A 20,093-nucleotide genomic window follows, 5' to 3' on the forward strand; every position below is an offset into this window, starting at 1 on the left:
AGTGTGGCTGAGGGACCTTTGTGGTCCCTGGAGGGAGTGTGGCGTTCGAGGGTTTGGGGTTGCCTTGCCGCTGCCTTGTAAATGGCAGCAGCGTCCGGATGCTGGTGTGCAGACAGATAAGTCCCGTCCGGGAAGGACAGGACTGACTGTGATGGTAAGGAGAGAGGGGGCGAGCCCCCACAGTAAGGGCCGTCTAGTCTCAGCTCCGGTGGAAGACTTGCACTTAGCTAGTCTGGTGCTGATCCAAAGTCTCCGGAGAGTGTGTGTGGGCTCCAGGCGCAGTGGCGCCCCAGGACACCCTCTTCTCCTGGCTTTTATTTTCTCAGTGAAACAGGAAGCCAGGCAACCCACTGAGGGTGAGACTGGGAAGTCAGAGGATTGCCGAAACAGGAGAGGGTAGGAACGAGCCTTGCTTGGCGGGCAAGACAGTGACACAGCAAGTGGGTGCGGACATGTGGTGGGCTGAACAAGACGCCACCCGCCTCCAGAGGCCAACGTCCGATTCTCTATGTTACTGACACCCGTGATGGAGCGAACTGTACGCCCCCTTCACCGACCACCAAAAGAGCGAGGCTGTCAACCCTCTTATTTCTTCGGTTTCCTTCGTCCCATGAATGAGTCCGTCTTCGAAGAGAAGCGAGTTCTGAACTCCCTGCAATCATCCGAGGGAGCTTGGACAGAAGCAGCTCCGAGGCTGGCTTTCGCGATGCAGGAGGGGCTGTGAGCCAGGGGACTGTGGGCAGGAAGGAAATGCCACAGAAGCAGCTCCGAGGCTGGCTTTCGCGATGCAGGAGGGGCTGTGAGCCAAGGGACTGTGAGCAGGAAGGAAATGCCACACTCCATCTTGACACACGCGGAGGTGTCCGTCCTACAGTCTTCCTTCAGAGCCTCTGACCCCCCGCCTCCCAGAGCCCCGAGCTGATCTGAACCCCCAGTGATGGGCCTCCCAGGTAAGTAGAGGCTCACACCAAGTGAGAAGATAGTCTGAGAGACCCTGCCCCCGCCCCCAGAGGAGGCTGAGCAGGCAGAGGAGAGAATACACGGAGGCCGGTCGGGTGACCCCGGCATGAAGGCGACATCTTATCGTGCACCGACCCGGGCAGCTGTGCCAGGGTGCCTCTAGTGGGCCAGCCACAGCATGGTCATCAGGCTCAACTCCCTTGGCAGCAGGCAAGCCTGATCACAGGCAAACCCCAGCCCAGACTTGCAGCCAGAGCGCCCAGGGCTCAAGAAGTAAAACAAACACAAAGTTTATTTATAAGCAGGAATACTGTTCAGCAAACAGTGCAACGCTTGGTCATGGGATCAAGGCGAGCCTGGGGGAAATAGAGCCACACCCTAAAAGCCACACTCCTTTCCCACGCCAGCCAGGTTTGTGGTCCTCCCGGATTGTCCACCAGAGGGCAGACACGTTCCGCCAGCGAGCAGGGTCCAACTTGGCCTGGGAGCCTGGCCCGTGCAGGCCCTTTGCCATCGTGATGTGATTCCGGGATGGGAAGTCCTGCTTGTCTCCATGGAAATGGATAGTTCAGGGGCCAAGTTCAAGTCTGGTGGAATTTATCAGCGTGGGATTCAAGTGCCTGGGATGCAGCCAGGCTCTTTCTAGAACCTGGTCTAGTCCACACTTGGTCCCACCCCCTGCGGTGTTCTGAGTGTGAGCTGGCGCGGGTGGGGGCAGTGGTAGACTCTCCAGTGGGAAGAAGAGAATCCCTAGGCAAAATGATGGCCTCAGCTGCTTCAAAACAGGCTACCGAACCCGGCAGCACAGGTTAGACAGACAGGACACAGACACAGACACGTGACCATAGGCACCATACCAAAGTGGCTCCGCAGCTCCCCGGGGGCTGGGGATCCAGGACAAGGAGAGGGGCCCGGGGAGCGCCCCTCAGGAGGGAAGGAGGGAAGTCCAGGCTGAGGTAGGAGGAAAGAGATGCCTGTAGGAGCCTCAGACACTTACAGTTCCAGAAATTTCCCTGATAGGAGGAGGTGCGGCTTCACACCAGGGTGTCAGGGGAGGGCTGGGGGTGGGCACTGGTTCTCAGGGCCACTGGAGTGAAGACCAGAGGCCAGGACAGCCTGGGTCAAGGGCTGGAGGAGCCCTCCGAGCTATACTTTCTTGTTTGGTTTGCCTGCGTGGGGTCGATAGTATGTTAACTGCCACATGTTAAAATGGAATGATTTCCGGTTAAGAGCTTGCCATCTGCCTCGTTAGGGCTACCTCCTCAGGCCTCTGGGCACCTAATTTTCAAAGTGTGGTACAAGAGGACAGGATGGCAGGAATGGACTTGGCGGGGGGCACTTTCTGAGGGTCCTGAGTAAGGTGGGAGATCCATGTCCCCTGCAGGGGCTGCCAAGCCCTCCCTACGATGAGCCAGCCATCTACTCCGAGCGCACCCCCATGGAGTGTGCTCTCTGGGACTATCCCCCTGTCTCAACATTCAGGCTGAAGCTCTGTCCTTCCTCCTGCAAGGGGGGGGGGGGGGGGCCCGCAGGGCCTCCTGGGAAGCGAGAGCGCAGTCCAAACCGTCCAAGGCTCCAGGAGCCAGGCTCCAGCCGAGGGGAGTTCCAAGAGGCAGAGGGACCCGGCCCAGCAGCCCTGGAGTCTGGGGTTGGCTCTGCCATTGACCAGGCAGCTCTTCACGAAGGACGCACACCAGGCAGAAGAGGGGTCTTCAGGGCCCCTCTGGACCTGCAGGCCAAACAGAGGCTGAGGAAGCCGATAAAGGAAACCTCCCAGAGTCCTGGCAGGCGGGACCTGGAGGGACAGGCTGCCCAAGGCCCCTGCCAGCAGGTTAACGGGGCTTCATGCCAACATCCGGCACGCCCAGAGGCAGCGGCTTCTCCTCCGAGCTCTGCGGTAGCGTCTCTGGCGCCCCCAGCTGGGACTGAAAGGGCTGTTCCTCCGTGGAGAAAGGGACCTGCTCGTCCCTTGGGGAGCCCTGGGGGCCATCCACATCCCCCGCCACGGAGCTGGCCTGTGAGGGGCACTGGGAGCCATGGTCGGAGCTGCTGCAGACATTCACGATGCAGGTGACGTTGACGTGGGTCCCACCACCGCCGGGGGAGGGCTCTGGGAAGCAAGGAGATGGGAGATGGGGGTCAGTCCCAGGGTTTCAGAGTGTGTGTGTGTGTGGGGGGGGACTGGGGGTGAGTCTCACAGGTGATCTTGCCAGAGTGGCAGGGGTGGGGGGCTGTGGACCAGGAAAAGAACAGGGCTCTACCAACTCTGTTGAGTGCCCTTGGGCAAGTCCCTTAGACTGTGGGTGCCTCTGTTTCCTCACCCGTCAAATAAGAACAGCAGCACCACCTACACGCCACACAGATGGGGAGAGCCAATGATGTGAGGCAGATGGAAGGGCTCCAGGAACAAGATGCGTTCCCCACCGAGGGCCCCACACATGACACAGGACCGGCTGCAGAATGCCGTCAATGCCGCCATGAACTAACTGCTGGATGGCGTCCGCAGTGCTAACCAATAATTCTGCCAGTCGAAGTATCAACCTCAGAGGGTTTGCACGAAGTGTTGCTTTACAGAATTGACAAAGGGACCCTGAACTTTTCCTTCTCAGCCAACCCCCGGCCCGCCGCTGAACTGCCCTTTAATGCTCCCATGCAACCGGTTCCTCTCCATCTCACCCACACGGCCAACATCGGCCCAGTCACTCCGGCCCAAAGCGTTAGACCCAACTGGATCCTCTTTCTTCCTCCCAGGCCCCGGATCCTACCTGGTCTACCTCCAAAAGACCCTTCAAGGTCACTGCCTCACCTGCTACCACCTTATGTCACCTTTATTCACCCCGGCTTCTACCCAGCCCCTGTGCCGTCCGAGGCTTGGGCTCTAGTTTGGGGAGTTCTTCCTCATGGCACTGTTCCCTTCCTTCTTTCATGTAGGCCTCAGCTAAAGACTGCTTCCTCCAGGGAACCTGCGGTGATAGGTAGGTTTATTGTGCCAACCTGGCCGATAGACACATGTGGGATTGATGAGGTTGCCGTTTTGTTGAAGGGCAAAGAGATAAATGGTGCAGCAAGCCTCACTTTTCTGTCTCTCACTCTCTGATGATCAGACCAGTGTGCAGCTGCCTTAGCTACTTCTCTGCCTCAACTTGTGAGCTACACTACCTGTGGGACACCCAACCTGTGGATTGCGTCACTATAGTTTGAGGTTCCTTCGAGATCTGCTTCACCACACTGCTGAGGTATACATCACTTGAGCTGGGGACTGTCGGACCCTGTTATCTGGCTGACTGTTGGTGACCTGCCCTGCTGTTTGCTGCCTGTGGCCAGACTGCCTGCATTGCACTACAGGAGACTCAGCTGTCTGCTTCCTTGACTTGCACCCAGCCGCCCTCATGAGTTGAAGGACAGCCAGTATATTAACTATCTCATGAAAGTGAATTGAACTGATCCCTCTGTACAGCTCTGTGGACTAATTAGCTGTTCATTTCATTACGTTATATACATACAAAATCATAAGTGTCCTGGTCTTGTTTCTATAGAGAACCCTGTCTAACACACCTGCCCAGATTTCCCACTCTGAAAACACTTCCCTGCTGTCCTATCTGTCACTCCCTGTCTGTGCTCTCTGGGGCCCACAATCAGTTGCCTCTGTCACTTATATGCCCCAGGCCCTGGGCCTGGGAACTTTGACTGTTGCTGCCTCATCCCTAGGGCCTCCAATGGGGAGGCATGTTGCAGGAGAGGCAGCCTACAGAGCTGTCTGGGTCACATTGGTGGGAGGACTTGGTTTTCAAGACATAGGATTTTGGGGCTCATGTTTTAATGATCTGGCTTTCTGACTTCTCCTGGGAACCAGATGTGAGGCCACTGGCCCAGGGGACCCTTGTTGCTGAGTGGTAACAATGACAGGAAAAACTCCAGGACTCAGGGCTGCCCTGCGCCCCTCCTGTATCCGTGTCCTGCCCAACACTGGCAGCCACTTTGTTTTCTAACTGGGGAGACACATGTCAGGGGCTGGACACACCAGTGCCCCCCCAAAAAGTGTCCATTGCTGCGGCTGCTCCAGGGACTCGCTGAGAGCCTGCGCACACATGGTGTCCAAGTGCATGAGCAGGCTTGGCCTTAGGGTTCCCGGGCTCCAGGACCTCGGGAGACCTGCTCTGCTCAGAACCACCTCAAACACGCTGGGGGTGCAGGGCACTGAATTCACAGACTGGGAGGAAATTTCCACCCTCGAACCTCCACGGCACCCAAATGTCACCCAGCCTCACCATGCCCTTTGCACGTGGTGAATGAGACAACCTGGGGGCGGGCTGGAGACATAGCCCTGGGGCTCACAGGTCCCCACAGTGGAGAAAGTAGCAGGGGCAGGCGGGGGGCGGGGGGGGGAAGACCAGGAGGTGATGGGGTTAGGGGGAGGGACGCCCAGTGTGGACAGACACTAGGGCCAAGGCAGCCACACTGGATGGGGACAAAGCAGGTAGAGCGGAGCTTAGAATCAGAGAGAGAAATGCAAGTGCTCAAACAAGCGCTAAGAGCTAGATGTGAGGCTGATTCATTCAGTCAACCAACTTCTCAGCTCACCTGCTCTGTTCCAGGGCCCGGCCTGACCCCTCCCTCAGGAAGCACTCAGACACGGGCTAGGTCGAGGAAGTGGGCACTGATGAGACCTCACCAGGACAGAGAAACCAGAGGGGCACCTGAGCCCAAGTGAGCAGGCAGGAGAGGAAGTGGCCTTGAGTCAGGCGACAGGAAGGGCAAGGGAACGTAGAGGCACACAGGTGCAGCTTATCAAGAGAGCAGCTGATTATAGTGGGCTGGGGGAGCAGGTAATGTGGAAAGGAGCCAACAGCCCCTCCCTGGAAGTGGCCCAGTGAGCTGATGACCTGGGCAGCAGGCCAGGTCCACTGAAACTCTTCCCTCAATAGCCCCTCCAAGTGATGCCAGGTCCCCAGTCTCAAGAGGTGGAAATGGGATGGCTCCGGGACTCCAGGCCCCGATCACTTCCTAGCCACCCTCTTGCTGATGTGCTCAGGGGGTGGGGAGAGACTCAGGCCAGCAGCAGGCTTGGCCTCTGCACCACAAAACTTGTGTGGGCACCGCAGATGCCAGCCTACAGTGTCATCTGTCACAGACCCGGGCTGGGACACACTTGCAACCAGAACTTCTCCAGAGCCACCGTGGGGACCCCCAGCCTTTGAAGAGGACAGGGCAGTGGCCCCAGCACAAGAGTTCTGGAGGTATTGATCATCATCTGTCTTTCAGCACCGGCTCATCCATGGACAGGCCGGGCGTCTTTGAGCAAGTTGCTTAACCGCCCTGGGCTTCCATGTCCTCATCTATACAACGGGGATAATCCGAGGAGGAGTTTCTTAGCATGGACGGATGGATGGGTTTCAAGCATGTCAAGTGCCCAGAAGAGGGCTGATACTACCGTGCAAGCACGCAGTAGGTAGAAGCTACTGCTGCTGTTGTTGTTTGTTGGTTAGCCAGGCAGAGTGCGAGGAGCAAACAGAGGCTGTGCGTGTGACCATCCTAGGACAGCAAAGAACTCGCTGAGCCTGGAAGTGCAGCCAGGCCAGTGGGGAAAGTGGCTCAAGAAAATGCTCTAATTGGGATTGTCCGGGTCCCAGGGCGGGGTACAGAGAAGGAAGGGGACTCCAGGAAAAGGGTCAGAAGGAAGTCCAGGTGAGCAGGGAGCGAGCAGGGAGGTGAGGCCAGAAAGCCAAGCCAAGGCCAAGTCAGCCCCACAAAGCTCAGAGCGCGCCCTGCTCCAGGGGCCCGAGATGGGGTGGCTATGACCCCAGTCAAGAGGTGAGGTGGGGGTGCCTTACCTGGGCTTGTGCAGCTGGCCCGGGCAGCCCCAGGGCCACTGGGCTTCTCTGTGTCCCGTGCACGTGGCTGGTTCTGCCTGCCCGCGGTGCTGGCTGAACTCTCCAGGGAACTGCTGCTGGAGCTGGGGGCCGTGGTCAGCAGGTGCTGCTGCTCCACGTCTTGCTGAAGCTGGGCCTTGTCAGCCGGCAGGTGAGGCTGGACAGGGAGGAGGAGGACTCCTTTTCATCACCATCGGCATCCTCCCCGTTCACACCACGCTCCTGTCCGTGGCCCTCCCTCCACACCCAACACTTTTCACAAAGGCTACACTTTGGTCGTTAACTCCAAGGTCAATGGTTCAAACCCACCAGCCTCTCTTCAGGAGAAAGATGAGGCTGTGTGCTCCCCTAAAGAGTTACAGTGTTGAAAAGTTGTGGGGGCAGTTCTACTGTGACCCACAGGGTCACTCTGAGCCGGAACCGACTCATTGACAGGGGGCTTGGCTTTTCCCCACTGGAGTATGAGGCCACAAGGTCTCGCTAACCAAACAGCCTGGGAGGGTGGGGGGGAGCAGGGTTTGGCCTTTATCTGGCATAAGAAAACAGAGGCCTGGGGGAGGGATGTGGGGGGGGATGAGGAGCTGATGCCAGAGGCTCAAGTAGAATGAAGATGTTTTGAAAAACGATGACAACCTATGTACAGATGTGTTCGACAAAATGGATATATGTATGGATTGTGATAAGAGCTGAAAGCACCCCAGTAAAATGATTTAAATAAATAAATGAAACAGAGGCCTGAGAGGAGGCTTTCCTGAGGCATCCCGTCCGCATAAGGAGAACATGCAGGTGAGTGAGCCTGGACTCCAGTCAGCCCATCCTGCTCCACCACTCACAGCTGTGTGACCTTGGACAAGTCACTTTACCTCTCTGCGCCTCTGGATTTTTGATCTTAAACAAACAGACAACAACAATAACAACAACCAAAAACACCCCCGACTCTGACTCCCAGTGACCGCATGTGTGTCAGAGTATGACTGTGCTCCTAGTGCTTTGGGAGCTGCCTCACCAGGCCTGGCTTCAGAGGGCTCTCTCGGTGGGCGGGAGGCGGGAGCAGACAGGACTCAAATCTCAAAACGTTCAGTTAGCAGTTAAGAGCATTAGCCATTTACACCACCCAGAGACTACTGTTCTTCCTAAGAGGGAGATGAATCCGCTACCCCCTGGGGCTGTGGTGAGGATTCAGTGGGCAAATGTTTGTGAAGGGCTTTCAAACAAGGTCTGGCTCCCCGGTGTTTATTACATCAGGGGGCAACCAACCATGGCCCGTGGGTCAAACCTGGCCCACCACCTGCCAGCAAAGGAGGGTTTCCACGTTTTTAAATGGTTGGGAGGAAAGATGAAGAGAAGAACAAGAAGTCTTGCCTCCGGAAAATGAGGGGAAGTTCAACTTTGAGATTCAAAAAGGGAGATTTGTTTTGGAATCCAGCCAGGTGCCTGTGTCTATGTACTGTCTATGGTGGCTTTCACAGTGCCTCGGTGGTCTGACGGGTGAATGCGGCTACCTTCGAGTCCACCCAGAGGCGTTGCCGAAGAAAAGCTTGTGGAGCTACTGCCATGATGTCAGAGCTTAAATTGTGAACACCCTGGTCGCAGGAGGCTGTGGATGACACTGGAAGCCCACAATCCACTTGCAGGGTCTCCACGCCTGTGAAGGTGGCGGCGAATCGCCTTGGACCACAGTCCAGGGACGTGGACAGCCTGGCTCTCAGACCGTGAACACGGCAAGGTCAATGTGGCAGATGGAGTCAGGCGGAATGTGAACGCCGTGCCATTGGATCTGCCTTTGCACCGCCTTTCGTGTCCGCTTTTCCTCATTTCTGCTCTTTTCCATGGAGGTTTTTCTGTTTTGTCTAGTCACTGTTGTTGTCTGTTGTTGGCTTCCTGTTTGTGTTTTATGTGGTGCTCTGCATACGAAACCCAGGATAGGTAGGTCCACAGAGACCGTCACTGGATGAATAATTAGCTAGGGGTCTGTCGGGGGGCGTTTGGAGGAAATGAGGAGTGAGCCATGGGGATGAGAAGAAAATTGACTGTGGAGGTGATAGCCCAAATCTGCTTAATGCGACTGAACAATTAACTTGTATGATATGCAATGAACTAAAACTACTTAAAGAAAAATCCGCTGCCTCCACTCCCCTGACCTGATCGGCCCAGTAGCCTGCCACCCCTACCCCACCAGGGAAATGCTGAGAAGCCCCTGGCCTCCTTCCAGAACCACTCTGAACCCCCAGGCCCTGCCTGGCCCGAGATGTATCCAAGGCGGTGATCTTTATGGAAGTGAACTGCCACGTCTGTCTGCTGCTGAATTCGGATCACCAAGCTTCAGCGCTGCATCACTAGACTTCTTTCCTCCCGACAGAAGTAGCTACAATTCCGATGCACACGGACCCACCCGGTACCACCTGCTCCACTAGGCAAGTGTCCCCTGTCCCCATCAATCCCAACCCTGCCCACCATGACTGTGGCCCCTCAGACACAAGGAGCCAAGTCCGCCAAGACTCCAAGCCAGAGGATCTTCAGCACGAGGCCACCAAGGCACCCGAGAGGGAGAGCCCATGCCTGCACCACACAGTGGGTCTGGAGCTGAAGCCCAGCGGAGCCCAGAGATGCCTGCTTCCCATCTCCTCCTCTGGGAGACAGCTGGGGTTGGATGGATGGGAGGTGAGCCAGCTTCATGCGGCATGCATCTCTCCGAAGACCTATGTTGGCCACTGGGTGCACCCCAGCTCAGCCTGGGCAGGGACGGCAGGGGAGGAACAGCCTCCAAATGTCACTCTCCGAGAAGGGGCTTTTCTGGCGGCTCAAACAAAGCAAATGTGAAACCTGCAAAGGTCACAGCCGCCTCCCTCCCTGAAAGCCACGGTTGCAAAGTTCAGGCTGCCTCTTGAAGCAGGGTGAGGTAGAGGGGCTGATGGGCTCTTGAGGAAAACAGGATCCCAGCCAGCCAGGCCCCTCTGGCCCCAGCCTTGGGGAGAAGTAGACCTGACAGAACCTAGCAGAGACCTGGGGGTGATAGTGGGTAGCCTCCCACATATGGATGCACCATCTTTTCTGAACCAAAGAGAAGTCACGATCCCACCATGCTCTGGGAGGCATTTTTGCAGCAAGAGGGACAGGTCATCCTTCTGAGAATAAGTAGCCTTCACTAGGAACTTCTTAGCAAGGACCAACCTTGAGCCAAGGTGGGGCAACTAGCCCTGAGAACAGCTTGGAGCACCTCTGACCATCCCAGCCAGCAGCAGAGGCAAGCGGCAAAGGTCAAGCCTGCAGATTCAGACTGAACTGCCAACCCAGGCTCAGCCACTTACCCAGGGGTCTAACCTGACACAACTAACGAGCGGAGGCTCCAGAAGTCTCCGTTTCCTTGTCTTCAAAATGGGGTGCGTGAGGATGCAGAGGGGGCACAGCAGCCCCCAGCAGGGGCTTGTCGTAACCTGAGCCAGATTGTGGTGACAGTATTTACATCACAGGCATTGGCAAACACCAACGGGGGTTTCCTCCTGAAGAGCTGCTGCCCCGCACGCTGCCGGGCTTGGCACCGAGCACACAGAAGCTGAGCGGCTCATGTTTGGCGAAGGCAAAGCTCAGGCAGGGAAAGAGGAAGCGGAGGTTCCCCACCCGTCCCCCTAGCGCTAGGAATTGAGAAACCCTGAGCTGGGGAAGAGGACGTGGCGGCTGGGGTACCAGGAAAGAACTGGACGGCACAGCCGTGGGCATCACGGAACGGAGGCCAGAAAGGGGAGGGATGAGAGGCACCGCCTGGCGGAGAGAGAAGCGGTTTGATTCCGCAAACCAATATTTTCATCCATGCAAACACACATCCTCCAGGGCAGAGCAAAGAGCCCTGGGCTGGGAGTCCGGAGGACTCCGAACCCACGGCTTGCTCCATGACCTGGGTCAGGTCACTCTCCTCCTCTGCACGTTAGTGAAATGCCAACCAAGGGAATTAAAAATATATAGTCCCTCCCAGGATCAACGTGTGGCAGTCGCTGTATATGTCTCAGGCACCGGGGTCCCTGGGTAAGCTTCTCTCTAACCTCATGTTCTCAGCCAGGGGAGGTTTGGGCCCCCAGAGGGCACTTGGTCCTAGCTGAAGATAGTTTTACTTGCCACTGCAGGCAGCACACAGGGAGTAGGGGTCAGGGATCTGACCACAGGGCCCAGAACAAGGACTCCTCGGGCCTCCACGGCTCAGCCGTGCTGCGGTTGAGAAACCTTGACTGAGTGGAATGAGCTGCACAGGCATATGGAGGAGGCCCCACCAGCTTGGCTTCCTCATCTGTCAAATGGTGTGAAGCCCCGTCTTGCCTGCCAGGCACGGCACTGCAGCAGGCCCTGGGGGCTGGCTGCCCTCAGCAGCCTTTGCACTGCCAGCCGCCAGCCCCCATCCTTGGCCATCCGTAAACCCACCCGGCTGCCATCAGCTGAGTCTGACGCCTGGGGACCCCCTGTGTGTGGCAGTCAAACTGTGCTCTCCAGGGACCATCTCTGAAAGTAAGAAAACCACCAGCAGGTTCTTCCAAGGTGCCGCGCAGGGGCCTTGGGCCTCCAACCAAGCACAGTGGCCATCTGTCCCTCCCATGGACGCCCTGCTCCACCACAGAGCCTGAGCAAGCAGACTGCTCACTTTTCCAGCCACCCTGCAGCTAGGGTGGTCACGTGACACGGTTCTACCCATCGGGAGGAGAGCAGAGGTCTACCTCGAGCTTCTTGGAGGACGTCTGCTTTACCGATCAAAGACTCCCAGGCCACGTCCCCCTCGTCCTCACCCTTTGAACCTGGAGGTCCTGTGCGAAGTGGTGGTCACCACCTGACACCACACAGCCACAAAGGACAGGACAGGACGGAAGCCAGCACACTAAAGACGGCAGAACTGCATGTCCTTTGACATCGTGAGAAGATGCAGGTGAGCCCATGGCAACAGCTGTCCTCACCTGGGCTTTCTGGTATCAGGGAAATGGCCCTCTGGTTTTGTATGTCACCCGCAGGTGTTAGGGTACGAGCAGCCAAATGCCTTCCGGGCGGACAATCCATAAACACGCCAGCATTGCCCTATGTCTAACAAAGAGCCTGCAGGGATGCTGATGTAGACCCCGGACCCCGGGGAGCTGCCAAACTGAAGCAGGGAGCACTCAGAGCCCCACCCCTGCCCTCCACCCACCCCGCAGATAGCCCTCAGGCTTGCCCATAGAACCAGGCGGCCTGAAGTCAGCTGAGAGCCATGGCTCCTGAGACAGTGCTTGGGAAGCTGAAGGGGCAGACAAGAGTGGTTGTCATCTGAGGGCCACCGTTTTCCCCAGGGGCCCCGGGTAAGAGAAGGCAGGGACACTCACCGCCTTGGCTTGTCCGCTCAGGCAGGAGCTCTTTTCTGCAGAGAGACAGGGACTTGTCAGGGAGAGGGACGGGGAGGCAGGCCTTGTCTAATTAGGAGGACCGCATGGGGCCCTGAGCAGAACTGGTAGAACCAGCACTGGGCACAGTTTCCTACTGGGCACCATGAGACACGCTGCCACCACCCACCACTCCGGCTGGACCCCCACTGTCCTGCTCGCCTCTCCTGTCCCCATTACACCCCACCTACTCATCCTTGCACGCCCCCCCCCCCATCTGCTCACACCCTTCCATCCTGGAACACTGCCTGCCATCTACATCAGGCCCAGCTCCATGATGCCTGCTCCCTGAGGTCCCTGGACAACCATGATGACCCCCACCCCTCCCCTCCGATCCCACCTTGCCTTGTAAGAGGAACTTGGCGGGAATGTCCCCACACCAGGTGTTAAGCCCCCATGAGCAGGGCCTGTCTGCTCCGGCTCTGCCTGACTCCTTGACATCACCCAGCACAAACATCCCAGAGGCACCCTGCCCCGTGTAGTGAATCAGCGGTGAACGAGCACCCACAGGCAGGAAGGGCACCTTACTTTTCCTCTGGGTCATGATGACGCAGTTCACCAGCGCTATCAGGAGCAGCCCGAAGGCTGTGGCGCCCACAATCAGCCCTAGAAAGTAAAGAGAGGCGTAGTGGCCGCAGGGAGCCGACTCCGAGGCCCTCACTCAGGGCCAGGCAAGTAAACAATGGCCTCAGGTAGCTGACCAGAAGGGGGGGGCAAGCCCAGTCTAGAGGCTTCCAAACTCGATGACAAAAAAAATACCCCCCAAAATGTGTGCCACACAATCCAGCCCCAGGGCCACTAGTTGGAAATCTCTCGCTGATGTGACCCTAAACCCAGTGGGTAGTCTGGCTCAGTCCTTTGTCATCAGAAATTGCAACCCACAAACAGGGTCCCTTCTCCACTGGGAACTCTGATGGACACCTCCTCTCCAAGCCCAGGGATTCTTGGTGACACTGCGGGTCTGGGAAGGGGACCAGGTGTGTTGCCCTATAGCCCAGGGCAGAGCAAGGGTCCAGGCTCTCACTGAGACCATGTGAGTGAGTGAATGAATGAATGAATGAATGAGCCCTCAGGGACTTACCGATTGGCAGAGTGATATTGCCTGTGCTGAGCCCCTTAGCCGGGGGGCTAGGGCCCAGGGGGAGCAGGGGAGAAGTTCTTGGAACTGTGTCGGCTCCTGGAGTGGCCTCCACGGGTGGGGATCTGGTGGGCTCCGGCTGGCGTGTAGGGGCGGGTCTCCAGGTCCCCGTCAGGGCAGGGGCCGGAGCCCCGCAGACCGTGTCCATGCTTGCATTGCCAGGGATGGCCACGAGGCTACAGCTGCGAGGAGAAGAGGCTGGGTTGGAAGACAGCAGAGGGCAGGTGGCCAGGGTGGCCGAGCCACTCCTAGGAGGCAGGCCAGGAGGCAGGGGGCCCAGTAGTCACGATGGGAAGTAAGGGTACAGGGGTGCTTCAAAACTTTCATGGAAAAAATCCCATTATCTTTCCATTCCATCTTTCCAAGAACTTTTTGCCACCCGTCCTATGTGGCACACCCTCTCAGGACCCCTTGTCCTGCCCTGACTTCTCCCTAGGTTCCCCACCCTCAGGCCCACCCAGACAAGACATGGGTGGGTGGTGGGCAGGGCTCAGCAATACCTCACACCAAGGAAGTCAATGCGTGGGGGGATCCCGGGCACTATGGGCCCCAAGAGTTCCCCAGGGACATCCCCCCTTGGCCCTCCGGTAGCAAAGGGCTTAGCACTCACGTCCGGTGGGGCCTGCAGCTGTCTGTGTACGAAGTCGTGCTGGAGAATGTCCCCGGGGCGCAAGGTGAACACACCACATTTGTTGTCTCAGTTCCTTCAGGAGGGAGATTATGACCGTCACCAACTCAAGTTCATGGAGCAGGTGGGCCTTGACACTAGAGCCCTAGGGGAGCTCCAAGGGGCCAGAAACCTCTGTATCGCCACCTCTACACACACACACACACACACACACACACACACAACGGAGTGGCGTTTCCATTAACCAACATTCTGTGACCACCTGGTCTCCAGTGTCATATGGGCCCGTCCTCCCATGGCATCGTTCTCATAACTGATGCTCAGGCCACCTCTGGATTTCTGGGCGCTAGGGCACAGCAGGTGCCTGGTTAACTGAACTGAGGGAAGAGAGAATGGTGGACGGACAGACAGAGGAAGGGGCAGCAAGCAGCCGGCCACCGCTGATAATGTGCCCAGGCTGGGCTTCCTGGGTGGAGGCCTGTGCTTTGGTAGCGGTACCATGAAGGGGGTCCCCAAAGACTGCCAGCCCTGGCCCGTACCTGGTTTGGCCACTCCGGAGCCGGGCGGGCACTTGCTCAGCGGAGTACAATGGCGGCATTTCTTCCCAATCTTCATCTTGCAGTACCAGCCGGGTTTGCAGCCACAGACACGGTTTTGCTCCCGAGTGCAGGCTTGAACTTCCACCAGGTCTAGAGGAGCAAGACGGCAGCCCAGCACCCCTTCAGTCTCCACGGCTGCCCTGTCCACTGTCACGTCCATTCGCCCCAGTGGCCAGCCCAAACCCAAACCCAAATTCCTAGCCACCAAATTGATTCTGACTCATAGCAACCCTACAGGGCAGGCAGGGTAGAACTGCCCCTGTGAGTTTTTGAGTCTATAACTCATTCTGGGAGTAGAAAGCCTTGTGTTTCTCACTCAGCGAAGCAGGTGGTTTCGAACAGCTGACCTTGTGGTTAGCTGGCCACCAGGGTTCCTTCACAGCTAGCCCGGCACCCCAGAAAGCTCGGTGTCCAGGCCGCAGGTGGATGGCCCTCAGCATGGTGGCCACAGCGCCTCGAGGCGCCACCACTCAGGAGGAAGATGCCACTGCCAACAACCGAGCCTGGGGCGTGGAACCCTCAGGACGGGGGAGCTCCCACCCCCACCCCACCAGTGCCTGGGCTCAGGGAGGGTGCTGGGGCCACTCACGGGCGCTGCAGCGGGAGTCACAGCTGAAGCACTCGGAGACAAAGTTCAAGAGCTCGGTGTATGTGTTATCCTCACAGGGGGCGCAGACGGTGTCTGAGGTTGCGTTACAGAAGCTCTGCACGTGTTGGCCTGAGAACGCAAAGGCCGGCGGTCTTAGGGAGTGGGCCTCGGCCAGGACCCGGGGCTCCCCTGCTGTTCCCAGAGTCCCCGAGGGCTGCGGCCTCACCAGGGAGGATCGTAGGTGGCACGCCAACTCCTCCACCAACTCACCTTAAGTGACTCCCTCAACCCCCTGGACTTAACAGTCACACAGACTTGAGTTTCCGTCTCCCATCTGGCATGTCCCAGCTGTTACTCTACCTCTGGACACCCCCACCCACCCCCACATTGCCCTTCAAATGTCTCCCCTGCTGCTCTGTCCCGGTGCCTCAAATTCCACCCCACTTGACATCAGTCAACCACACTTTAGTGAGAATTAGTTTGTCAGCAACAGTTCTTGGCAGCCTATCAAGGATGAGGGCATGGGATCCAGGAGGCAGAGAGAGAGGGCATGCTGGGGGCTGGGAAGGCATGGAGCCAAACCTTGAAGGAGTTTATTCTTCTGGACGCCAGGTTCACGGCTCTGTTTGACTACTAACTTCTTGAATTAGCAATACCTTGGTAAGGAGGCACTTCCCCAGGCTCTCCTGAAATGGCTTTGGGAAGTGACAGGCACACGCGGGTTCACCTGTATCTCGGGCCAATGGCTCAGCCCCTCCACTGACTTCCTGACTCCTTGAGATACTCCGTGACAGGGTCCCTGCTGACCTGTTCCTCCTCGTGTCCTGAAACAGCCCCTTCACTCCCTTGGGACCACTCACTCTGGCCTAGCCAGTCCTTTCCCCCACCAGAGAAGCTCTCGCCTCAGGGCCTTTGCACGGACTGCTACATCTGCTAGGGACCTACTGTTCCCTGTCATTTTGCATGACTTGCTCTATCACCTCGTTAGGGTCTCGGCACAAAGCTCGCTTCCCTGGCAGCCCAGAGAAAACAGCATGCCCACCCATCTGTCTCCATCTTCCTTAACCTGCCTTGTTGTCCTCACCGTACTTAACCCTCTGCCATGACCGTGCACCTGTGCAAGTCCCACAAGGATGGGGATTGGACCGGGCCCGCTCTCTGCTGTATTCCCAGCACTTAGACTGGGGTTTACACACAGGGAGTAGGCCTCAGGTCTGCCACCTGTGAGATGGGTACACATTCGCTGATTCAGTCAAATGTACCAGGTGCTGGAGACCCTGTCCTGGGAAGTACACAATAGGCAGGGAGAAGAACGTAAACAGAGCTGCAATGGAGGACGGCAGGGACCAGTGGGGCCTCAAAGGCGGCAGGGTGGGCCAGGCTGCTGGGGACACCACAGCTGAGATCTGCAGGGCGACGGGCATTACCCAGGAGGTCACAGGCAGAAGGAACAGCAGATGCAAAGGCCTAGAAGCAAGACTCAGCCTAGGGGCACTTCCTAGCATCAGGAGGAGTTCAGTCAGAAGGGACAGAGGGCCAGGCCGGCCTGCCCACCCCCTCTAACACACACACACACACACACACACACACACACACACACACACACACACACACACACACACACACACACACACACACACACACACACACACACACACACACACTCCATCCCGGATACCCACTCCCAGAGGCCCAGCCTGCCCCAGGGCCAGGGCCCCTGTGACACGACTTACCAGGCTGACACTTGCTGCAGCACATCTTGATGCTGTTTTCATAGTATTCTCCTTCCGGCCGGCAGGTCTTGGGGTCAGACTCTGGGACATAGGGCAGAAGCGCACCCTGGAGGGGGAGGGAGACAGCCAGCGCCATGGTCACCCTGGGCTCCACCCTGCAGATGCCAGGACTCCAGGGACACTGGGATTTCTCTCTTCTGTGGAGGAGTTCCTACCCTTTTTCACCTCCTCCTGCTCCCCACTCAGCACAGCACACTCAGACTGCAGGCCGAGGCTCAGAGAGGCCATGGGGGTACAGACAGCTTTACCCCCACCCCCCACCCCCCACAGGGCAGGCAGAGGCTGGTCCCAGCGAACCAAGGTCGTCCACACAAAGCAGCCCTCTGCTGAAGCCATCTCCCTTCCTCCTTCAGAGCGATGTCACCTCCTCTGGGAAGCTCGCCTTGGCTCCCTCAGGCTGATAGAGGCTCTCAGATAGATTACGTTTTAATCATGGTTCCACGGCTCCATGCTGGTGTCCCCGTCTGCCCTGGTGCACACGCACAGGCGTGAGCGCACGCACACACTTCTGCAATGCCTAGGAGCGCAGAGATGGGAGCTTCCCTCGCCACCTTGACCCTTCAGCTCTGGCCCAGAGCCCATTGCAGAGTGGGTGCTCAGGCAATGGGTGCTTGTTGAAAATGTTAACCTATCCTGGGCACTCATTGAGAGCAGGCCTGCTCTAGGCAGTGGGTGCTGCTGGAGCCCCACCCAGACACCTTTACCGACAAGTGCACATCCCTCCACCCCTCAGTGGCTATGGGCTTGGACTGATAAAGCTCCCACGCCTAGAAGGCAGTCCCCTTGGTTCCAAGAGGGCCCTCACACTGGGATACAATTCTCTCCCCGAGACCCCAGGGGATCAGGCTGAGGCTGCCCCCAGGAGAGCCCACACCTTTGCTTGGTTCCTCCCTGCCTGGTCCGGCTACCCTTGTGCACCCCAAGAACCCCTGCCTCAGGCTCTGCTTCGATAAGCCTCCACCTAAGACAGGTGTGCGATGGCAAGAAGCCCTTCAGACAGGTCTCCGCCCCCATGAAGTTCACCATCCTGGGCCCAGACGTCCAGAGTCATTAAGAGGCAGAGAAGGATTAGAACCCAAGCCAGTCTGGCTTCATGCTTCTGATCGCAACCTCTGTGCTGTGTCCTAAGTCTTCACCTGAGCTGTCTCCCCACTTGACAGATCTCCTGCTTCCTCCTACAAATTCCTGTTAGCCTTTAAAAGACCTTCTGAGTCCACGTCCCTCTCTGAAGGCTCCCCTGTTCCCACTCCATTTGGAGCGAGTCCTTCGGACAGGGTCCCTCACCCCGGTCTCAGACACTTCTCTGACGTGGCTCTGAGAGCCACTTGATCACCGGGCCTGTGAACCGCTGGCTCTGCTGTTGGTCAAGCACCCTGAGCTAATCATGGGCTCCTTCACAAGGAGGTACCCCGCCAGGCCTGCCTCTGAGGCCCCAGGACCCATCCCCGCTCCAGGGCCAAAGCTCAGGGTAGTCCCTGGGGGAGGCTGGAAGAGATGTTAAGCGGCTGGGTAAAAGGAAGTGGTGATCACGTTGACAACAGAGTCCAGAACCGTGACTTCTTCTGGAGCGTGAGTTCACGTGGGTGGGTCTGTGTGCATCCCACACGTGTGCAGATACTCAAACCACGTCACGGCCAACAAGTCGATTCTCACTCACAGAGATCCCGCAGGACACGGTGCCCCTTGTGGGATTCCGAGGCGACAACTCTTTATCAGAACAGAAAGCCTCGTCTTTCTCCCACGGAGTGGCTGGTGGTTTTGAACTGCTAACCTTGCTGGTTAGCAGTCCAAATGGTAACCCAGTAAACCCAACACCTGCATACGTGTGCAGGTACATCCCATGCTGAATCTCAGTCCTTTTTCCCACCCAGGCAGGGTCTGAAACAGGCACCTTTGGCAAAGCCTTAAGACCCCTTACCTGGGCTTTTTCAGGGTGCAGGCAGAGGAGCTGCCTCTGCTGACAGCACTTGGGGGGCCCAGGGAGCTGTACTGTTAATAAATAAAATGGAAGCAAACAAGCAAAATTCTGTCCCAATGGTTATGTTGCTGCAGTAGGGCTCTCCGGGGGCCTAGGACCAGAAGGCTGGGGCTGATCTGAGGGCTGCGGGCCCCTGCACCAAGGAACTTCCCCCCAGCAGCTTCCTCAGCTCATGCCACTCACCTGAGTAGTAACTGAACCAGGGCCTAACTGAACCAGGGCCTAACTGCCCTGAGCCCCGCACCTCCCCTCCCCCCAACGAGCCTTCCCTGGAGGTCTCCACTGTGGGAGTTCCCCAGGGCAGGCGCTGGGTTTCCCCACTCTGACCTAGCATGGCCCCCCAACACTGCCTCCTCCCTCAGAGAGGGCCCCTTGTATCCCCGTGCCCTACAGAATTGGAACCAGTACTCTCCATAGTAGCTGAGGAGCATGAAAACTGCAGGGCCGGGGCAGGATCCTGGAGGGCAGCCCGCCTGGGGCAGCATTTCTTGTCCAGGCTCCAAGGGCCTGATGGGAAGGTGTCCTGCAACAGCCAAGTTGGTGCACTGCCAAAGTTGCGCCCTGCAAGCGCGCGCGCTTCGCACACACACACACACAGAGCCTGGCCTTCCAGGCCTCCTTCCAGTATCTGCAGCTTCAGTGTGACCAGCCTCCCCTCCACTTCCTCCTGCTGCTCCCCACGTTCCAGCCCTGCCGGCTGGTTGTCACAGGGGTCAGCCCTCGCTTGAGCAATCTTGAGGCCTGTTGGTCCTCTCGGACAGGCGGGGGAAAGGTCCGCCACCCTGTCATAGCTGAACAATGAGGAACAGAAAGTCCCTTACTAAGCAAACAGGACAAAAGGTCGCCCCCTCCCGCACAAGGCTCCCAAGAGTGAGAGCTGGGACCAAGGCCTGAACCTGAGAGCGGGGCACTGCGGGGACTTCGCCGGCTAGCCACCTCCGAGAAGTGCCAGGGTAGGGAAGCTCAGAGTCACACCCCTCCCACCCTGAAGAGGAGCTCTGTGGAGCAGTTTACAGTGAGGACATGCCCAGTCGAATAGGGCTGGATTCACTCAGCATGTTTCGCAAGCCCAGTCTTTCAACATATGGAGACCCAAGATAAACATCTGGAAACCAGCGTCAAGAGAGAAGGGCCCATCTAACAGATGG

General features: G+C 57.7%; 1 protein-coding gene across 1 annotated transcript; it reads right to left on the minus strand.

Annotated features, from left to right (window-relative positions):
• Positions 1–1,226: 1,226 nt before the first annotated feature.
• TNFRSF1B (TNF receptor superfamily member 1B) lies at positions 1,227–17,195 on the minus strand. The gene is made up of 10 exons (XM_004705422.2): positions 17,133–17,195; positions 16,908–17,013; positions 15,175–15,303; positions 14,526–14,675; positions 13,969–14,062; positions 13,302–13,540; positions 12,749–12,826; positions 12,164–12,198; positions 6,792–6,987; positions 1,227–3,070 (listed from the first exon to the last, which is right to left on the minus strand). Exons 1-10 carry the CDS (start codon positions 17,193–17,195, stop codon positions 2,793–2,795), a joined length of 1,368 nt encoding a protein of 455 aa, XP_004705479.2. The 3' UTR covers positions 1,227–2,792.
• Between the last annotated feature and the right edge of the window lie 2,898 nt (positions 17,196–20,093).

The sequence above is a fragment of the Echinops telfairi genome, unplaced genomic scaffold (assembly GCF_000313985.2).
Source record: "Echinops telfairi isolate 266 unplaced genomic scaffold, ASM31398v2 ScPeMD7_7457;HRSCAF=8495, whole genome shotgun sequence".
Classification (NCBI taxonomy): Eukaryota; Metazoa; Chordata; class Mammalia; order Afrosoricida; family Tenrecidae; genus Echinops; species Echinops telfairi.